General features: G+C 40.7%; 1 protein-coding gene across 1 annotated transcript; it reads left to right on the forward strand.

Annotated features, from left to right (window-relative positions):
- The first annotated feature begins 748 nt into the window (after nucleotides 1-748).
- On the forward strand, nucleotides 749-19905 carry LOC123516182 (lanC-like protein 2). The gene is given in 10 exon segments (XM_045275362.1): nucleotides 749-771; nucleotides 11106-11208; nucleotides 11529-11708; nucleotides 12018-12166; nucleotides 16858-16966; nucleotides 17491-17542; nucleotides 17545-17669; nucleotides 17990-18172; nucleotides 18321-18458; nucleotides 18674-19905. Coding segments are annotated over 10 exon segments (1239 nt in total). The 5' UTR covers nucleotides 749-763; the 3' UTR covers nucleotides 18866-19905.
- The last annotated feature ends 1189 nt before the right edge of the window (nucleotides 19906-21094 follow it).

The raw sequence follows: 21094 nt of genomic DNA on the forward strand, positions 1-21094 counted from the left end.
TGTGAATGCAAGGAGTTGCAGGTGGTATGAGTCCCGCAGCAAAGTGTGCCAGATGTGTGACTCGGGAGAGGACGAGACGGTAGAGCATGTGATGCTGGAATGTGTGAAGTATGCCAGAAACAGGTATGAGATGATGCAAGTGGTGTTGACTGAGTTAGGGCATAATAGAAAAGAAAGAGTGGAAAAGACGGGGAGGGAGTGGATGGTGGTGCTGCTGGGACTGAGTAGAGAAACGAATGAAAGGATGATTGAGGCGGTGAAGGAGTTTCTGGAGAGAATGTGGCGTGCCAGATGTGCAGACGGTTAGAGCAAAGGACCCTGTTTCCTTTTTCTTCTTTCCTTTTTCTTCTTTTTTTTTTCCTTTTTTTCTGTGTGCCTTTTTTTGTCGTCTACAGGAGCTGCCGATCCAAAGGCCTGACTCAGGAGTGATCCCGAGTCACCTGTAGTATCAAGATCAAGATCAAGACCGAGACCGCCGAAACAGAGTAGTGGTGGCGTTCTGTCAGCTGATCCCGTGTCACTATTTAGCCTGTACTCTGGGGCCCTGCTTTTCCCTGACACGTCCTGGCGTAGGGTGAGGAAACATCAGTGCCTCGTTGGCTCTACATTTTGTGGTGTATTATTGTGTATTGATTGTTTTAATTGGAATGGTGGTTAATTGTTTAAAGGAAGATGTCGGCTGGTGTTCAGTGCGGGAGCCTCGGCCAGTGCATTTTATTTGGCTTACTTTTGGTTTAGAATGATTATTGGTGTTGTGTCATCGATGGAAAGGTGTGTAGAGGGACAAGTACAGTGGGTAAACATCTAGAAGGGGTCAGTCTGACATTAAGTAATAAGGAATGCATCAGTGGTAGTATTTTTATGCGTAGAACATAAAATGAGCACTCCTGACCGGAAAAAAGTTATATAGATTTAGGGATTTTTTTTCTTTTAAATGCAGAGATTTTTGTGTTCATGCATACCTATACAACCATTGGTGCCTTTCAACTAAACCAAACCCAAGCTAACACATAACCTAACTAAAATTCAGAAAGTCTATCACAGAGATAAAAAAAACATAAGGGATACTTCAAAGACAAAGATTGAGATAGATATTTACAAGAGATCCTTCCTTTACCAAATATAGTCGTTTGTCGTAGAATTTTTTTCAGAAAAGGTGAATTTTGATCTATTTTGGTAACCCTAACCAAGTAAACTAAAGCAAACTTAATCTAATGTAACAACCCTAAAACTAACATAACCTAATCTAATTTGCTATTATTGCAGTTTCAACCAATACACCACACATAACTATATACATTCTACGGTCTAGATCACACTTCTAATCCCATTTTTCCTTGTCAGAAAATGGGGTTAGGTTAAAACCCTGCTTTCCCAGGAGGTCCCCAAGCTTGTTAGACATAGTGAAAAAGAAATATAAGGTATGGTATATTGGTTGGAAACAGCAAATTTACTGCTAATTTAACCAAACTTGAATGTAATCTAACTCAGTTCTTGGCACGATATACTAATTTTCAAAAGCATTATTATGAGTTGATATATCCAAGCTTGCAAAAAAAAAACTATAGACATGAAGTACAGTCATGTCATGCACTACTGACTAGGACCAATAGTAAACATTAACCATGACTGAGTTCAAAAAGACAATGTGTTGGAGAAGAGAGTCCCAAAGTGAAATAACTCTGATGCTGAAAAAGCTGTGGATTTCTAACTCAGTTCAGGTGTGTGTAACCTATACTGATGATCTTTTGTGGTACCTAGTGGTGTATTAGCAAACATGTCTTTGGGAAGAATAGCACAAGAACAATGAAATAGCTATATTATCAGAATTGTTTACAAATTTTTCATTGTATTAAGTAGAAGGAGAACTTAAATGTACAGGATAGTGTTTGCCGGTAATGTCCTCTCCCTTAATAATGACAATCAAAATAATTTCTAGTTACTCCACAACCGTCTCTCCGGAGGCATGGGAAATGACACAAGAAGAGTTTCCCACTCAGTACGGCTCTTCTATCCGTCTGAAAAGATACGGCTATGCAGTCTATGAGCATGATCCATGTGTGTGTGTGCGCTGGCTTATGGTTATGCTAACTATTACATATGTTGTATCTTGCCTTGGCATTACTTTAAGACGGTGAAGGGGATCGTGTCACCTCTCGGTACACATCTCCCATAAGTTTTTTTTTTTTTTTTTTTTTTTCCCCACCTAAAAAACGAGTAAAGTGGGATGTTTATGTAAGGGGAGTTACGGCAGCCCAAGGTCCAAGCCTTCAGGCACCCTAGTGTGGTCTGAGTTTGTGGCGTCGGTTCACAGGCCTTTGTCCGAGGGGAAAACATTACGCCAGAGGGCGTTATTAGAGTACCATCTCATTGGTCCCGGCACCATGGCCTCCCTCTCACAAAGACAATTACAAACATGACGTCACGACACTCTCTCTAAAATCTCCAACGGGCGCCCGCTTACACTAAAAGCATAGAAGTACATTATTACAATAAATGTATACGAATCACGAAATACTAATGTAACATACAATAAAATAATAAATGGGTAAATATTACATACATAAGAAAGGCCGTCCTGAAAGCATTACAAATATATACACGACGAAAATATTACTGTCAGGGCGCCATCACAACTTAAGCTAAAACACAATACAATATATTAAACATCTGACGGTCGTAACTCGCCCACATCAAAAGATAGGTCTGGCTCAGAAACTAAGAGAGACCTGGCTAAACTCTCGATAGACCGTCAGCCAAAACATTATGAACTCCTTTGACATGTCTTTCATCTAAGTTATACTCTTACAATAGCAAACTCCATCTAGTGAGACGCTGATTTTTGTTTTTAAATTTATCCAAAAACTTCAGAGGGTGGTGGTCTGTATAAACAGTTATAATTGGACCAGAAGGAGAAAGATAAGCTGAAAAGAATTTTAATGCCAAAATCAATGCTAATAACTCCTTCTCCACCACAGAGTAATTTTGTTGAGCAGTGTTAAACTTCCTGCTAAAGTAACAAACAGGGTGGTCTACATCATTCTGGACAGTTTGTAACAAGACAGCGCCAGCACCTACGTTACTCGCGTCCGTTGCTAATTTAAATGAGCTTCTAAAGTCTGGAGAATGTAAGATGGGACGATTAGTGAGTAAACTTTTAACAGTCTGTAAACCATATTCACACTCAGGAGTCCACTCAAATTTTTTTCCTTTTTTCAACAATTCAGTAAGGGGAGCAGTGACATAAGAAAAGTTTGTTACAAATCTCTTATAATATCCTATCATGCCTAAGAAACGTTGCAAATCCCTCTTCTGTGCTGGACGAGGAATTTTTGCAATAGCCTCCACTTTTCTAAGAGGTGGAAAAACTTTACCTTGACCTACAATATATCCAAGATACTGTACATGGGCTTTGACAAACTCACATTTTTTTCAAATTCAATATTAAAGAAGCTTCCGCCAAGCTAGCCAACACTTTTTCTAACTGCAATAAGTGTTGTTCCCATGCGTCAGTGTAGATAATAAGATCATCAATGTACACTGCACAATTATCAATGCCTGCTACTAACTTGTTCATAAGACGTTGGAATGTAGCTGGGGCATTCTTAAGTCCATAAGGCATAACTTCAAATTTATAAGTACCATGAGGGGTTACAAATGTAGAGATTTCTTTAGCCCTCTCTGTCAGTGGTATCTGCCAGTATCCCTTCATGAGATCTAGCTTTGTGATGAATCCAGCTCTGCTGATGGCATCAATGCAGGCGTCCACTCTTGGCAATGGATATGTATCAGTCTTGGTAAGGGAATTCACTTTCCGATAATCCACACAGAATCGGAATGAGCCGTCAGGCTTAGGAACTAATGTCACTGGCGAGGACCACTCACTGATACATAGTGTTATAAGGCCACGATCAAGCATGTACTGTATCTCATCCTGCATGGCCTGATGTCAACTGGGATGAACTCTATAAGGGGGAAGTTTAACAGGTCTAGAGACTACCACGTCTATGTCATGATAAGTTAGGTTAGTCTGTCCAGGTAAATCATCAAAAACAGATGGATACTTTTGTAGAAGTGACACCAGTTCACTAGTCTGGGAAGGAGTGAAGTGTGACAGCTTCTCTCCTAACTGAGATAAAGCATCACTGTTCTCCTACCACTGTGTCACACAAGGGGGAAGATTGATTTTATCACTCCCAGTATCATCTTCAACCTGAATCAGACTGCAAGCAAGATTTGGCAAAGGTTGGGGACGGTGATAGGGCTTCAACATGTTCACATGACAAAGTTGATGTGATTTGCGCCTATCAGGTGTTTCCACTAAATAATCTGTCTTACCCAGCTGCTTGCAAACCTTATAGGGTCCCAAAAACTTCACAGATAAAGGATGACCCTGGAATGGTAACAGTACTAATACTTCATCATTCTCCTTGAAAGATCTCTCCTTGCTTTCTTATCATACCATTCCTTCATATTACTTTGAGCCTCAGTTAGGTTAGCGTGTGCTACTTTTAAGCCCTTTGCAAGGCGTTCCTTGAAATCAATGACATATTTCAGCACATTAGGAGGAGGAGGTCCCACAGCCCCACTCCACCTTTCTTTCACCAACATCAGAGGTCCTCGAACCTGATGTCCAAAAATAATTTCGGGTTGGGAGAAACCAAGAGATTTGTGGGCACATCTCGAGTAGCAAATAGCAGGAAAGGAACCCCTTTATCCCAATCCTGTCCTCTCTCCTCACAAAATTTCCGCATCATTGACTTCAATGTCTGATGGTAGCGTTCAAGTGCTCCCTGAGACTGTGGGTGGTATGCACTTGATACAATATGAGCTATGCCTAATTCTGTCAGGCTCTGTTTGAATAATTTAGACAAAGTTTGTGCCCTGATCTGTTTGAACTTCCAATGGTAGCCCGAACCTTGTGAAGAAATGCAAAAGCTCCCTAACCACTACCTTAGCATGGATAGTGCGTAACGGGATTGCTTCAGGGTACCTTGTTGCAGAGTCAAGAATTGTTAGCAGATAACTATGTCCTGCAGATGTTTTTGGTAAGGGCCCCACAATATCTACTAGAATCCTCTCAAAGGGTTTTTCATAACAGGTATAGGTTTTAGAGGACTCACGGGCACAGGCTGGTTAGGCTTTCCAGCGACTTGACAGGGGTGACACTCCTTAACAAAGCGAGCGACATCCGTCTTCATGTGCCTCCAGTAGAAGTGTGCTCTCAGACGTTGCAAGGTCTTGCGAACTCCAAGATGTCCAGAGTGAGCCATCTCTAGCAGCTGACGGCGGCATTGCTGTGGGACTACAAGTTGATGAGAATCCCAAGCTCCGTCATCAACATTAACATGTGGAGGTCTATATCTCCTCCATAATAAACCACACTTCTCATAAAATACAACTCCACTTTCATTTTCAAGTAAACTTTCCTCTACTGCAGTGTTTTTAAGGGGTACAATTTGTGGATCATGAGACTGTAGCTGTCTAAACTTACACATATCAATATCACGGAGAGAAATAGGTAAAGGACGTTCAAATAACTGAGCTAAATCACCTTCCTCAACTTCAACAGACTCCACACTACCACTCTCATCATTCTCCTCCATATTACTCTCCTCAACAGTATCAGGAAGGGTATCCAACACCTTCGCCATTGAGCGAGTCACAGCACATACATTAAATACATCAGGATGCTGCTTCTCCAATGCTACAGTTTCAGGAATATTTAAAGGCTCATTAGTTACAATAGGGTGAGGAAAAACTTTAGCACCTGCAATATCATTCCCGAGAAGATCAATCCCTGGAACTGGTAGGCTATCAACTACGCCCACATCAGCTGTTGCTTTCACTAAATCACAATCAAGATCAATGGTCACTTTTGGGAATGTATCAAATCCTGCAACACCTCTAATCAAAATACTTTCACAACTCTTAAGTAGTTTACCCATAGGATTAATAAGTAAAGATCCAGTAGCACCAGTGTTCCTTAGAATATTAACAGGATATGTTTTACCATGCAGAGTAACATTACCAGAAAATACAAATGGACTGCATGACTCAATTGGGGTACAGGTGTAAGACAAAGCAACTTCACTTCCCGAGTGAAGTTTGTCCGCAGCTGGTGTGTGCTTCGTCTCCTCCACAACTGGACGAGCATTGTTAGGGTCAGCCACACAGGTCATCTGTGGGACTGGTTGTCTCATCCTCAACCCTGCGAATGAGAATGCATGAGGCTTTGCCAAACCACTTTTACCATGCTTAACAAAACAACGGTCCTCCGTGTGCCCAGTTCTCCGACAGAAATTACAATAGTAAGATGGGCGAGGCTTTCCCTGGGTTAGTTGTTGTGGTTTTTTATAGGGTTGAGCAGAACCCACAAAAGGTGCATTATTAGGATGCTGGACAGGCCTTTTAGGAAAATTGAATCTAGCAGTGTGCTGATGGTTAAAGTGTTGTTGTTTAGGTTGGTTAGTATTGTTAGTATGAGAAGGACGGTTAGTCAGACCTCGAGCAGGACCAAAGTCACCAACACCAAACGCAGCCCTCTTGTTAACAAAATAATGATCAGCCTTAGTGGCAGCAGATATAATTTCACTGAGATCAAATTCCTTATCCCTGAGATAGAATTCTGTGTCCTTTGGCACTTTTGATAAGAATTGTTCTACCAACATCAAATGGTATAATTTATCACCATCAATCTCATCATCACCAGTCATTACATCACAGGATCTAAGCCACATTAACCCGTACAGCGTCAGCAGATCTGAGACTTTGTGATTTCGCCAGTGCTGGCCACATCATGGATTTTTTTTTTTTTTTTTGCTATACCAGTCTTAAATGATGTGAAACAAATGAAAATGACAGTCATTCCTCCCAGAACTGACTGGAAGTGGTATTAATTGGTGCGAGATGTTTTGCGCTAAGGTTAGCAACTTTGCAAAGCCTTATGTGACTAGTTTATTCGCTTCCTCGTTTCTCACCAGTCGATCCCCTAGTTGGACACATGCATAATATCGTTCCTGAGTTGAAAGAAAAACAACATGTCATGTTTTGCTGTTTGGGAGTGTTTGTGGTTAAAAATAGACACGAGATATCGCGAGGGAGTGTTGCCTTTTTGCGGTGCAAATATTTTGCGAGTAATATGTACTTGTTTTTCCTTATAACAAAGCGATTGGAAAATTCTTGTTCATATCATACAAAGTTTTCACTACCACAATATAACAGTTACCAAAAACATCTGAAATGGTGAGAGTAAGTAATGGAAATTACGCTGCGTTCATATTAGCGGAATTGAGGCATCAGTTTACAGCTACACCGAGCTGAAGGCAGCAGAAACTGCTAAAGTTCAGATATGTAATAAATAAATACAGGAAGCATTCATGTTAGCAGGGACGAGGAGGCAGCATGAGCAATGTCTACAGTGCATGATGGCAGTATACTGGTAGGTTTTGAGGACACAATACCTCCGAAAACACGAGGAAGCTCGCCGACGTATCTCATATGTCTCTGACGCCCGGTTCGCTCAGAGTAGCCGACGTATCTCGTACGTTTCTGACACTGTACGGGTTAAACATAAATGCTCCAACCTGGTAGCAAAATCCAAAAAACTTTCCTCAGGCTTCTTATTCACTTTATGAAACTGTTGCCGATAACTTTCTGGTGTGAGAGCGTAAGATTTTAGAATCACTGACTTCATGTAGTCATAATCTGAACACTGAGAAAAAGTTAAGTTATCATAAACCTTTCTGGCTTTCCCTTTGAATGATGTTTGAGCAATAACTGACCATTTCTTCCTCGGCCATTCAAATCCCATGGCTAATTTCTCAAATGCATTAAAAAAATCCCAACACATCACTCATTAAAAGGAGGAATAACCTTAATATGGTCAGAAAAGTTGTTGCAAAGGTTAGACTGTGGAAAAACATTACCATCTGATAAAACTCCAGCATTAAGTTTCTCACGCTCAAGTCTAATTTTCTCCTGTTCATCTCCTGCTAAAACTCTGCTTAAGCTCCTGTGCTTGAGCCATTTCCCTACGTTTCTGCGACTGAGCTTCCACAATCCTCAGTTCAATTTCCTTCAGTTTGAGATATTCATTAGCACTCATAACTGGAGGAGCCACCATAGACTTACAACTCAAGGCTGGTGAAGGTTGACAAGGAATTTCCTCCTCATGCTGCTGACCCACACCTACAAAAGGGTTAGCCATATTAAACATTACTTCCTTCAAGGCAGTAAGTAAAGGTTGTTTATTAGTCCCAGCAGGGAGATCAAGCTCATAATATGTGGCAAGCATAACCAACTCATGCCTGTTAAGCTGCCCTAAATCCTCTGGTGTAGGATTAGAAGCCAAAAGGTTCTGCACATCATCCTGGTTAATTATGTTAACTGGATGCTCTGATTCTTGGTTAGACTCCATGATGTAAAGCTCACAAAATCACCACATGAGAAATTATACATTCAAAAAACCATAACCATTACAACATTTCTGAAACGTAAATGGTTATATAGAGATTTAATTGGATGTAATTAATACTTTAACTATCCTGGCAGGGTCGCCAATAATTCATGTTACGACCTTCAAGCAGCCTGACCCAGTGACCCCCAAGGAGCTGTGGGCACCAGTCACTGATTAGGTTAATCACTCTTAATAAATACAAAAATTAAGATAAGTAGTCAAGAGTGACTTGGCTTCAATGCAACGGTTCTTAACGCAAAAGGCTGTTCAAGGGTGTAACAGAACTGAAAAACTAATAATAAGGAAAGGTTAAGAGAAATAATTTAAATCCTTAACTAATTTATTAACAAAAATAAGCAAAGTCAACTTAACAATAAACAAAATTAAACTTAAGGCCCGTGGATAGTTAAAAGTATAGTAATCACATCCAAATTGAGAAAATAATAGCACTCACAAAAATATAGAATCACAAAATATAATAAATCAGGTAAATAAGTTTAACCAAACTGCTCAATACTGAAATAAGTCACCCGTGGGATGTCAACACACCTGCAGCTCAAAACCACATACACAACAAAAGAAATATAATAAATAAGCTGCTTAAGGGTGAAAAAAAGTATAATGAGCCCACAAAAATAATTAAATAAGTTCAACACTTATTAGAGGCAATAAGTATATATAAATTCACCACACACTTCTCCTCCCCTCTGGCTGGTACACACAATAATATGTAAATCACCACAAATAATATGATTGTTAGGTAATACAACCACAATAAACACCCAAAATCTCTCTTGGCTTACCAACACTCACAAAATGGCCGTCATCCTGGCGTCTGCGCTGGACACATAGATAAATCACCAAAAATACCGGGTAAGCATCCAAAACACCCAAAATATTCACACGACACTTAACAGTGACAAATAAGTGCCAAGGAGAACCAGAATCCCTACGATCAGAGAAATGAGTAAGATACTCAGCCAGAGATATGAGGGGAGCGGAGTAGCGGTCACAGGTTCAAGCCTTCAGGCACCCCAGTGTGGTCTGAGTTTGTGGCGTTGGTTCACAGGCCTTTGTCCGAGGGGAAAACATTACGTCACATGATGTCATCTGAGCACCCATTGGCTAACACTCTCTAAACCTGCCAGAGGGCGTTATCAGAGTACCATCTCATTGGTCCCGGCACCATGGCCTCCCTCTCACAAAGACAATTACAAACATGACGTCACGACACTCTCTCTAAAATCTCCAACGGGCGCCCGCTTACACTAAAAGCATAGAAGTACATTAGTACAATAAATGTATATGAATCATGAAATACTAATGTAACATACAATAAAATAATAAATGGGTAAATATTACATACATAAGAAAGGCCGTCCTGAAAGCATTACAAATATATACACGACAAAAATATTACTGTCAGGGCGCCATCACAACTTAAGTTAAAACACAATACAATATATTAAATATCTGACGGTCATAACACTGTGCAGTGATTTTTATGTTGTAACATTTTTCTTATGTATTTATCTCGTGAGTGAAATATCCTCCTTCCGGTGAACTGGACAGTAAAGGACAAACGTGATTGTGGGGAGATAAAGATCATTTAATATCATTCCAGTGATTTATTGTAGTGTGTAAATTTGTTCAGTGGTAATTTCTTCTAAAGCTATAACCAAGTGTCTTGATCACAGCTACCGCTACCATTTTTGTCAAAATAAATTTAAAGTTCTTTAATAAGCTTTCATTTATTCATCGTAAGTAATTTGCCTATTTATAGTTTGTTTGTTTATTTATTTATACAATTTATTTTATTTTATTTATTTATTTTTCTCCCCCACATTACACATACCTCGAATATTCTTAGTCCAATGTCTCTGAACTGACTCAAGTAGGTTAAGATCAACAATATACTCAAGATTCCACACAGAAGAACAACACTCAAATATAGGCTGAATGTGTGTCACATAAAAAAGGACAAGAAGTGATGTATCACGGTTAACTGTGGATTTAAGTAAATTTTGAGCCATACCACCTGCTTTCTGGACAACATTATGTATGTGTTGGTGAATTTTCAAGGTTAAGTCAATATTTATCCCATCTCTGAAATTTTTAAACTGCACATTAGTTAATATTCATGGATAAACCCCAAGATGAAACAACTTTATGTAGTAGGGTAATATATCTTACAAGACACTATTTCATGGAAGGCAGCATTACAAGAGGTAGTCTCAACTGAAATGTACAGTTTAAGATCATCAGCAAAGGTTTTTGTGTGTTAATGTACAAGAGAAATAAAAGTGAACCAAGAACAGAACCCTTTGGCACCCACTAACTACATCACATGGGCGAATAAGCTGGCAGTCAACCATCACATTCATGATTCAAGTCTTTAAAAACTTCTCATATCCAGCCCCAAACCTTGCCTGCTTCTTTAATAGTATATCATGGCATACAGTGTTGAAAGCCTTGGAAAAATCAAATAGAATGAGATCAACGTTTTTAACTTGGTCCAAAGCACAAGAAATATAATTTTATGTTAGTAGCAAATGGTTCTCTTTGGGTGTTCAAAAGTATAAGAGAATTTCCTGTTAATCATTTTGAAATATCCAGTATGTAATTTATTCTTGCTTGAACCCTCTAGGATGAGCTCTCGCATCTCTAGTGATGACCGTTACTTTATCAATGACTTTCCAAAGGATGTGACGGAGGATGGCAGCCAGGTCTTAGATGTGGACAAGAAAAGAGTAAGTATATATGTAAATGATTGTACATGTATGCCAGCTGGCCTTTATGTCTGTTAGATACTTCTTGCTCCTTCACTCCCTCACCATTCTCAGTATGTAAAATATAGGAAGTGGTCCTTCATGTCTATTGCTTCTTAATGATAGCTGGTTTGCAGCCATACACCAAAGATAGTGGCTCAGTAAGTAGTAAGCCAAAATATAAAACATAGAATCTTGATTGTCCACTGTGGCCAGATGTATGTTTATGCTGTTCTGTTGTTGTTCCTGTGCTCTATCTAATATTAGTGAATTGATATTAATAGAAACTGCTTTCCCTCCAGCTGTCCAAGGAATACCTGGAGCAGTCTCAGAAGAACCTGGAGGTACTGCTAAAGACCCTCGATGTTGGTGTGGCCAAAGGGGATGGGCGGCATGACTACTCCGTTTACACGGGCACCAGCGGGTACAGCCTCCTCTACCTGCACCTGGCCCAGCGCAGGGGTGATGATGCCTACCTGAAGGTGGGAGGACACTGCTGGAATGCCCCGAGTCTGTGATTATCATATTTTTATGATGTGTTTGATTCACATTTGCATCATATTTTTGTTATCTATTACTCTGAATTCTTCAGAGAGAGTGGCTGTGGCACAAAAATTTCCCTCACTTCTATCCTAACAATACTTGCACACTTATCCTGCTGTTTTTTGTCTGAATCTGTGAACAATCCTGTGATTTCATGTTTAGTACAGCAGTAGTATGTAGAGAGTGTGAGTACAAAAGCAGTGTCTTATTCTGAGTGCTGTATTTGAAAGAGTGCATTCTCCCAACAGAAAGCCTCAAGCATACTGAAGAATGCTCTGAACAGTCTGTCAGGCCGGCGTCATTCTTTCATCTGTGGCGACACGGGGCCCTTGGTGTTGGCAGCCATGCTGTACCACCGGGAGGGTGACACCGGCATGGTGAAGAACTGCATCTCACGGTATGTTGGGAGGAGGAGGTATTGGAGGTCTGGGCAGGTTGCAGGTAGATTGTGGGGTGTTCTTTCCTTTATGAGTGTGTGATAACATAACATAAATAATAGGATAACAAAGGGCCACCAGGGCCCATCTAGGTTATCCTGTATCAGTCGCACAGCAACCTCGTCATCATTACTTAAAGATACACTTACAAGTATACAATACATTATATACTAATTCTAAATATTTGGCCCATTAACAGGTCTAAGTCCTGCAGCGAATTCCTCTACAATCTGTGATCCCCATACATGGGGATCATGTCTTGTTTAACTATTGTAAATTTCTTATAGAAACTATCATGCAGCACAATACATAATTATAAAGCTAATAAATTTAAGTATTTATCTAATCTGTTTTTAAACATTGTCAAACTAGTGCTATTTACAACCCTCTCTGGCAATGCATTCCAGAAGTCCACCACCCTATGACTAAAGAAATATTTTCTTATATCTAACCTGCAGCCTTGCTTTCTAATCTTCCTGCCATGATTTCTAGTCCTACTTCCCTCCTCTAAGGTAAAGAAAGATCTCACATCTATGTAGTTTGTATCTGAGAACATTTTAAATAACTATCATATCCCCTCTTATACATCTCCTCTCAAATGAAAACATGTTTAATTCCTTTAATCTATCTCTATACTCCAGGCGCTTTAATGCTGGTATCATCCTAGTTGCTCTTCTCTGAACTGCTTCTAACATGTTGATATCCTGCCTATAATGGGGTGACCAGGCCTGTATGCAATACTCTAAATGGGGCCTAACATAGGAATTATATAAGCTATGCACCACTTCCTTACTTTTATAACTAACATTTCTATTTATAAAACCCAGGATCCTATTTGCCCTATTTCTTGCTTCTAAACATTGCTTTGAAAATTTCATAGTCCTGTCTATCACTACTCCTAAATCCTTTCCTCCTCTACTGCCTCTAGCCAACATCCCTCCATCTCATAGCTAAAGTTTATGTTGTCTTTACCTAAATGCATAACCTGACACTTTTTAGAATTAAACTCCATCTGCCACCTGTCTGCCCATGCTATCAGCCTGTCCAGGTCTCATTGTATTCTGTAATTGTCCTTTTCACCCTGTACTGCACATGCTATCTTAGTATCATCTGCAAACTTTGATACTTTGCTACTAATTCCTATATCTAAATCGTTAATGTACACCAAAAAAAGAAGAGCGCCTAGCACTGATCCTTGGGGTACCCCACTAACCACTTCCTTCCACTCAGACATTGCCCCATTTAATACTACTCTCTGTTTCTTATCAGAAAGCCATTCACTAATCCAATCAACTAACCCTATCCCATGTAGTCTCAATTTGTACACTAGCCTCCTATGCGGTACCTTATCAAACGCCTTGCTAAAATCTAGATATATAACATCTATGCTATTTCCATCATCTAACTCCTTGGTAATATATTCTAAGATATCGAGCAAAATTGTAAGACGGAGCTCCCTGATCTAAAGCCATGTTGGGTATCTCTAATTAATCTATTCTCATTTAAATGCTCCCAAATACTACCCTTAATGATTTTCTCTAGTATCTTACATACTATACTAGTTAAACTGATCGGTCTATAATTATTCGCATCATCCTTCCTACCTTTTTTAAATATTGGTGTAACATTAGCTAACTTCCAGTCCTGAGGTATCTCAGCAAACCTAAGTGATCTTTCAAAGATTAACTTAAGTGCTTCAGAAATACTGTCTACACCCTCCCTAAGTACTCTGGCATGTAGCTCATCAGGACCACTAGCTTTCCTATCGTCTAGTTCAAGAATAAATTTCCTAATAATTCCCGGTTTTATATCAATATTTTCTAAAGCTCTTAAACTACTCATCGCACTGTTTGTAACAGGATTTCCTATTCTTTCCTAGTAAATACTGAAGAAAATTGTTCATTCAATAATTCTACTATGTCTTCATTTTGATCCACTACTACACCATCTTTTCTGAGTGGTCCAATCCTATCCTTATTTCTTTTATCACTGACCTTGTAATAACTATATAATTTTTTGGGATCTTTACTCCCAGCTCTAGCTAGTTTTATCTCTGCCTGCCTTTTACTTTTTTTATAACCTTACTCAAATCATCCCTGACCTGTCTGTACCTAATCAAATCTACATCTTCCCCACTTTTCTGCAACTCTCTATATGCCCTCTTCTCTCTGATCTGTCTACCTATCTCGTGAGTCCACCATAATGGCTTCCTGTTTCTCTGCCTTATATCTTTGTAAGGGATACACTGCATCACTATACCCTTTACTACAACCTTAAAAATATCCCACATCTCCTGTGCAGTTTTATTTCCAAAACTATCTTCCCAGTTTACCTCTCCTAATAACTGACATAACCTACCATAATTGCCTTTCTGATAGTTTGGGACTCTAGTCTTATTCACTATATTATCCCTACTGGAATTAATGATAAATCTAATTATATGATGGTCACTGCTTGCTAAAGTCTCTCCTACCTCAACTTCCTTTAAACAATGCTCAATATTTGTTAGTACTCTATGTCTAAAACCTTCCTCCCCCTAATAGGTTTATCTACCATCTGCACTAAATAGTTATCCTGAAAACTTTCCATAAACTTATTTTCACTAGCATCTCCTACCATCCTCTCCCAGTTTACTGACTTCAAATTAAAATCCCCTAAGATAATTGTCTGACTAGTACACCCCCTATTTATCTCATCTACCATAAGGTTGTCTACATCTGCTGACTGGTTAGGTGGTCTATAAAAGCTCCTACTCTAATAACCTTACTTTTGTTTACTCTAACATCCAGCCATAAGGACTCTACTCTGTTATCTACCTTAACCCCTTCGCGCCGGATGTTAAAAAAGCCCGCCTGTATGATATACGGGTGGTAGTGCCTGCCGCTGGAAACTCGTGCAAGCTTGTCATACTTGTCGCCTTTATGTATTATGCTGCTATTTTTAGTCACTATATCGCCTTCGAAGAGGAAAGTGGACGCTTCTCTCTTCGGAGACAAAGAGAGAGAGAGAAAGAGAGTGACATTTGCTAATATTTTAGAAACAAGCAGGAAGCATGTAGCTTATCTTTCGAGAGGAAGAGGGGAGGAGGGAAGGAGAGAAAGAGAGAGAGAGAGAGAGAGAGAGATTAGAAAATTTGTTGTTTTTGTATGTGTGTGTGTGTGTGTGTGTGTGTGTGTGTGTGTGTGTGTGTGTGTGTGTGTGTGTGTGTGTGTGTGTGTGTGTGTGTGTGTGTGTGTGTGTGTGTGTGTGTGTGTGTTTTCACGAATGTTACAAGGGGACACATGTAACTTATCTTCGAGAGGAGAGGGAGGAGGAAGGAGATGGGGAGGAGGAAGGGAGATGGGTAGAGAGAGAGAGAGAGAGAGAGAGAGAGAGATGGGAACAGTCTATGCCATTGGGTAATTTTAGATACAAGACGCATGTAGCTTATCTTTAGTGATTGGTGGAGACAAGGATGGTGGGAGGAGCACTAGGATTTCAAAGACAGCATACGGCGTGTGTAGTTGGTATCCAACACACTATACGGGACAACTGAACTGAAGAAAGCTCAGAAAAGAAATATGACGCCTACGTAGGTGTCACCGTATTTGCTTCTGGGGCTTCATGACGCCTACATAGGCATCACCTGAATCTACCTTAATACCATTAACCTGACTGGAAATGAAGGATTTTTTTTACATAAATAACTACTCCTCCACCTATCCTACCAATTCTCTGGTGTAAATACATAATGTATCCATCTACTTCATATTCTTTCCTATTTTCCCTAAACTTTTCCTCATTTACCCATGCCTCTGTGACACATACAACATCTAAGTCCTCCTCAACTATATAACTAGATAACTCGTCCTTCTTGTTCCTAAGACTCCTGGCATTTACATAAAAACATTTAAGTCCTGCTACCTTCCTAGATGCTGTCTCCTTATTTGGAATCCCAATCTTATTCTCTCCTATTTGCACCTGGAAATCTTTCCTAATCTTTTCACTATCTCTGTTTATCCTATCCAATTTATGTCTAACATCTTTCTTCTGGAATGCATTTGCTACCTCACCCCCTACACTCCATCCCAACTCCCCCCTTCAGACATCCACTCAGCACATCCACACCCTTCCTACTCAGATGCACACCATCCCTAGCATACAAATCCCTTTGCCCATAGAACCTATCCCATACATCCACCAAGCTGACACCTACATCCTTACACATCCCTTTTATCCGATCATTCACACCAATGGCCCTAGACATTCCTGTGGACTTTTTTGTCATTCTTTTTACTGGTTAGTTTGGTCTGGGTTGGTTTCTAGTGTGTCTGGATATTCTTTTTTCAGTGAATGCATGTAATTACTGTAGTGAAGTTTTTTTTATCTCATTATATGGAGTTGGTCTGCTTCCAATGCATTTATAACTCTTGAAATTACTTGAATCTTTCAGTGAGTTACTCTATACATAGTAAATGGCTGGTATTACTGGAAGAGTTCTGGAATGAGAATTAACTATTGATGGGTACTTTTTGTTAGTGTCATTTGTTTTGCCTCAACAAACTACATTTTTCCATTGACTCAGACTAGTGTAATCACTTGGCATTACATGGTGGAGGAGTTCTGTAAGGAGAAGCATTAAAAGTGAGTCATTATCTTGCTTCTCTTTCAGCATCAAGGACATGAAGGATCACGTCTTGAACCCCTCAAACGGCCTTCCAGATGAGATGTTGTATGGCCGTGCTGGCTACCTGTACGCCTTGCTCCTGCTACAGAAGGAGGTCAGCTGGGAATTATGTGCAGTTACAGTAGTGCCTTGTCTTCCTGCTGACTCTATAGATGAGCAATTTGTAAGATAAGCAAGTCATCAAGTAAAATTTACTTTAGCTTACAAGCTTAAATTGGAAAGTGATCCAAGATGAACTAATGGTTCTCTACCTGTGACAAACATCTTTATGGTTTGTTTTGCTGGTCACATTTTTAGTTCATCCACTTCTTTCTTTTGTGTTTTGCACTGATCCTTTTTCAATATTACACAGCTTTCTCAGTTCTTTTTCCCAAATCTGTATTAAAAACTCTAATACATTTTATCACTTATCATGACTCAGCTTTATCCCCATTATAGTTGTAGTACTGTGTTGATCCCTCATTTCTCTTATCCCATGCCATTCCTCTCCCCCAATGATGGCTGTTAGTTATATATGAGTTCCTCTTTTTTTCAACATTGACATCCCCAGATTCTTTATTTCATTTTAACCTTCACTCCCTTCTTCAGATTCTAGACAGCCTTCCACCCTATCCCCAGATTGGACGCACAGCAGTAGAAGATTCCCTGGTGCGTGCTGTGGTGGCTGCCATCCTGATTCTGGCCGCTCCATGGCCCAGAGGAGAAAGAGCAAGATGCCCCTTATGTACCAGTGGCATGAGAAAGACTACCTTGGTGCTGCTCATGGTACTGCTGGCATCTTGTTTATGCTAATGCAGGTGAGGGAGTGAGGGATAGTGTGCTTGAAAGAGGGAGAGGGCAGGAAGAGAAGAGTGAGAGTTAGAGGATAGGGAAGGAAAGACAAGAAGGGTGAGAATTTGAGAAGGAAGAAAGGGAAAGGAAGAGAGAATAGGAGAGGAGTGAGAATTTGAGGAAAAAAGGAAAGGTAAAAAAAGAATTTAAGAGTAATGAAGGTGATGTAAATGAATGAGAAAATTATATTCCTCTTCTTGGCTGTTCCACATTTTTATGGAAGAGACAGTGTATATATATTTTTTATGGTGAAGTTCACTTATTGATCGTTCTATTCCACACCTAGGCAAAAGAACACTTGATATCAGAAGAGCTTGAGGAGCTAGTGAGGCCAACAGTGGACGGCCTTGCTACTCTGGTCTTCAGCTCCGGCAACTTTCCCTCCTCCCTGGGCAACGTGCGTGACCGTCTGGTGCAGTGGTGTCATGGGGCACCAGGCTCAGTTTATCTCTTTGGGAAGGCATACCAGGTAATATAGGCCTTATCAAGTTAAGCATTTTACGAATTAGATGTAGAGAAATGTAAGGATGGACTTATTTGTTTTGATCTCCAAGTAACAAATCTTCCTCTGCTCTGGGTCTGATAGCAATGTTTTATAATGTCTGTTCTTTGTTGAGGTCTTTGGGAATAAAAGCTACTTGGAGGAAGCCAAGAGAGCGGGGGAGTGTGTGTGGGATCGAGGCATCCTGAAGAAGGGTTACGGTATCTGTCATGGCACAGCTGGCAATGGATATTCGCTGCTCTACTTGTATCAGGTGACACACCACTCTCATTGTGTTGTCTCTGAACTCTGGTGTATATACCTGACATTATGGCCAGCCCACTAAATTTTCTACAGTTCAATATGTGCTGGACTCTTAATGGAAATGTTAACTAAAGAATATTTCTTAAGTTAGATTTTTCTTTAGTCAAATTAATTAACAGACAAGGCTCACCATAAACACTCCTTGACTTGACTACTTTTCCATAGGTGACCCATGAACCCAAATACCTGTACCAGGCTGCCCAGTTTGGCCTGTGGTGCCAAAAGTACGGGACGCATGGCTGCCGCACTGCTGACCGTCCTCTGTCACTATTTGAAGGTCTGGCCGGCATGCTGCATTACCTTATTGATCTTGAGGATCCTGAAAATGCTCACTTCCCGGCCTTTGCGTTGGAGTGAGGTATACAAAAATTTGCTGCTCATTCTTAGAGTCAACGTAGTATAGAAGGAAGGTGTTATAAAGTTTTCTTTGCTGCTCATTCTTAGAGTCAACGTATAGAAGGAAGGTGTTATAAAGTTTTCTCACATCATATGATTTAGTATTGCCAAAGAAAATTCTAGAAGCAGGAAAATGATTGTTATGATTTAAGGGTAAAGAATCGAGGTACTTCATATTTCTCTTTATTGTATGAACACACTAAAATGCTTAACATTTCATTGATCTCATTTTGTTTGTAGGATCTTTTTTTACTTATTATTGTAACATGCATGTATACTTTTTCTGCAGCAGTAAAATAAATAACACACACACGCACACTTGCTGCTTATGGCAAGTCACATTATGCAATCTAATGTATGAAATGTAATGATGGTACATGTTTATGTGTGTGAAAATATTCAATTACATTCTAATATAGAGAAATGATTTAAATTTATATAATGCAGATATATGCACAATTTATAAATGTGTGTTACACAAAAAGGTTTGTTTGTTGGTTGAAAGCAGTGGTGACCTGAGAGAGAGAGATGAAACTTTTTGTGTAACACATTCATAATTAAGTCCATATCTATGTTATATATTTCTACAATTTTCCTAATTGAGAATGTAAATGAATCTATTTTCACACACACACTCATTACATTTCATGCAATAGATGCATAACGTGACCAAGCAGTGGATGTCTGCTTGTGTGAGAGGGGGCTGTATCTATTTGTACCACCAAACAGGATGTTAAGCTATCTCCTCTCTAACCCCTCACCTCATCCCATTCTCTCTCCAAACCCCCTGCAATTCTCTTTCCTCTCTCTAACCCCCACCATTCTCTCTCCTCTCTCTGACCCCCCTTCCAGTCTCTCTAACCCCAAACCCTCTCTCTCTCAGTCTCTCTCCCCAAACCCCTCTCTCTCTCTCTCTCTCCTCTCTCTCCCTCTCTCTCCCTCTCCTCTCCTCTCTCTCTCTCCCTCTCTCTCTCTCTCTCTCTCCTCCTCCTCCTCTCTCTCTCTCTCTCCTCTCTCTCTCTCTCCTCTCTCTCTCTCTCTCTCTCTCTCTCTCTCTCCCCTCTCTCCTCCCTCTCCTCTCCTCCCTCCTCCCTCCCTCCCTCCTCCCTCTCCTCCCTCCTCCCTCTCCCTCCTCCCTCTCCTCCTCTCCCTCTCTCCCTCTCTCTCTCTCCCTCTCTCTCTCCTCCTCTCTCCCTCCCTCTCTCTCTCTCTCTCTCCCTCCCTCCCTCCCTCCCTCCTCTCCCTCTCTCTCTCTCCTCCTCCCTCTCCCTCTCTCTCTCTCTCTCTCTCCTCCTCCTCTCTCTCTCTCTCTCCTCTCCTCCCTCCCACCCCCTCTCTCTCTCTCTCCCTCTCCTCCTCCCTCCCCCTCTCTCTCTCTCCCTCTCCTCCCCTCTCTCTCTCTCTCTCCTCCCTCCCTCCCCCCTCTCTCTCTCCCTCTCCTCCTCCCTCCCCCTCTCTCTCTCTCCCTCCCTCCCCCTCTCTCTCTCTCTCTCCTCCCTCCCTCCCTCCCCTCTCTCTCTCTCCTCCCTCCCTCCTCTCTCTCCCCTCCTCCTCTCTCTCCCCTCCTCTCTCCCCTCCTCTCTCCCCTCCTCCCTCTCTCCCCCCTCCCTCTCCCTCTCCTCCCTCTCTCCCCCTCCTCTCTCCCTCCTCCTCTCTCTCTCTCTCTCCCTCTCTCTCCCTCCTCTCTCTCTCTCTCCTCTCTCTCTCCTCCCTCTCCCTCTCTCTCTCTCTCTCTCCCCTCTCTCTCTCTCTCCTCCCTCCCCTCTCTCTCTCTCCCCTCTCTCTCTCTCTCTCTCTCTCTCTCTCTCTCTCTCTCTCTCTCTCTCTCTCTCTCTCTCTCTCTCTCTCTCTCTCTCTCTCTCTCTCTCTCTCTCTCTCTCTCTCTCTCTCTCTCTCTCTCTCTCTCTCTCTCTCTTTTTTATTTAAACTTTACATAAGGTTTTCGCACATGGTATTACATACATATATACATACATGGTAATAAATTTCTCTCTCTCTCTCTCTCTCTCTTTTTTATTTAAACTTTACATAAGGTTTTCGCACATGGTATTACATACATATATACATACATGGTAATAAATTAAAGTGTATATAAATACCATCACTGTAGTCTTTAACCTAATGGCTTAAAGTACCACTTTTCCTCGTGGCACTATTTCAAAAGCCTTAAGTGCACTATTTGTCTGTTCA

Source organism: Portunus trituberculatus, chromosome 40 (genome assembly GCF_017591435.1).
Source record: "Portunus trituberculatus isolate SZX2019 chromosome 40, ASM1759143v1, whole genome shotgun sequence".
Taxonomy (NCBI): domain Eukaryota; kingdom Metazoa; phylum Arthropoda; class Malacostraca; order Decapoda; family Portunidae; genus Portunus; species Portunus trituberculatus.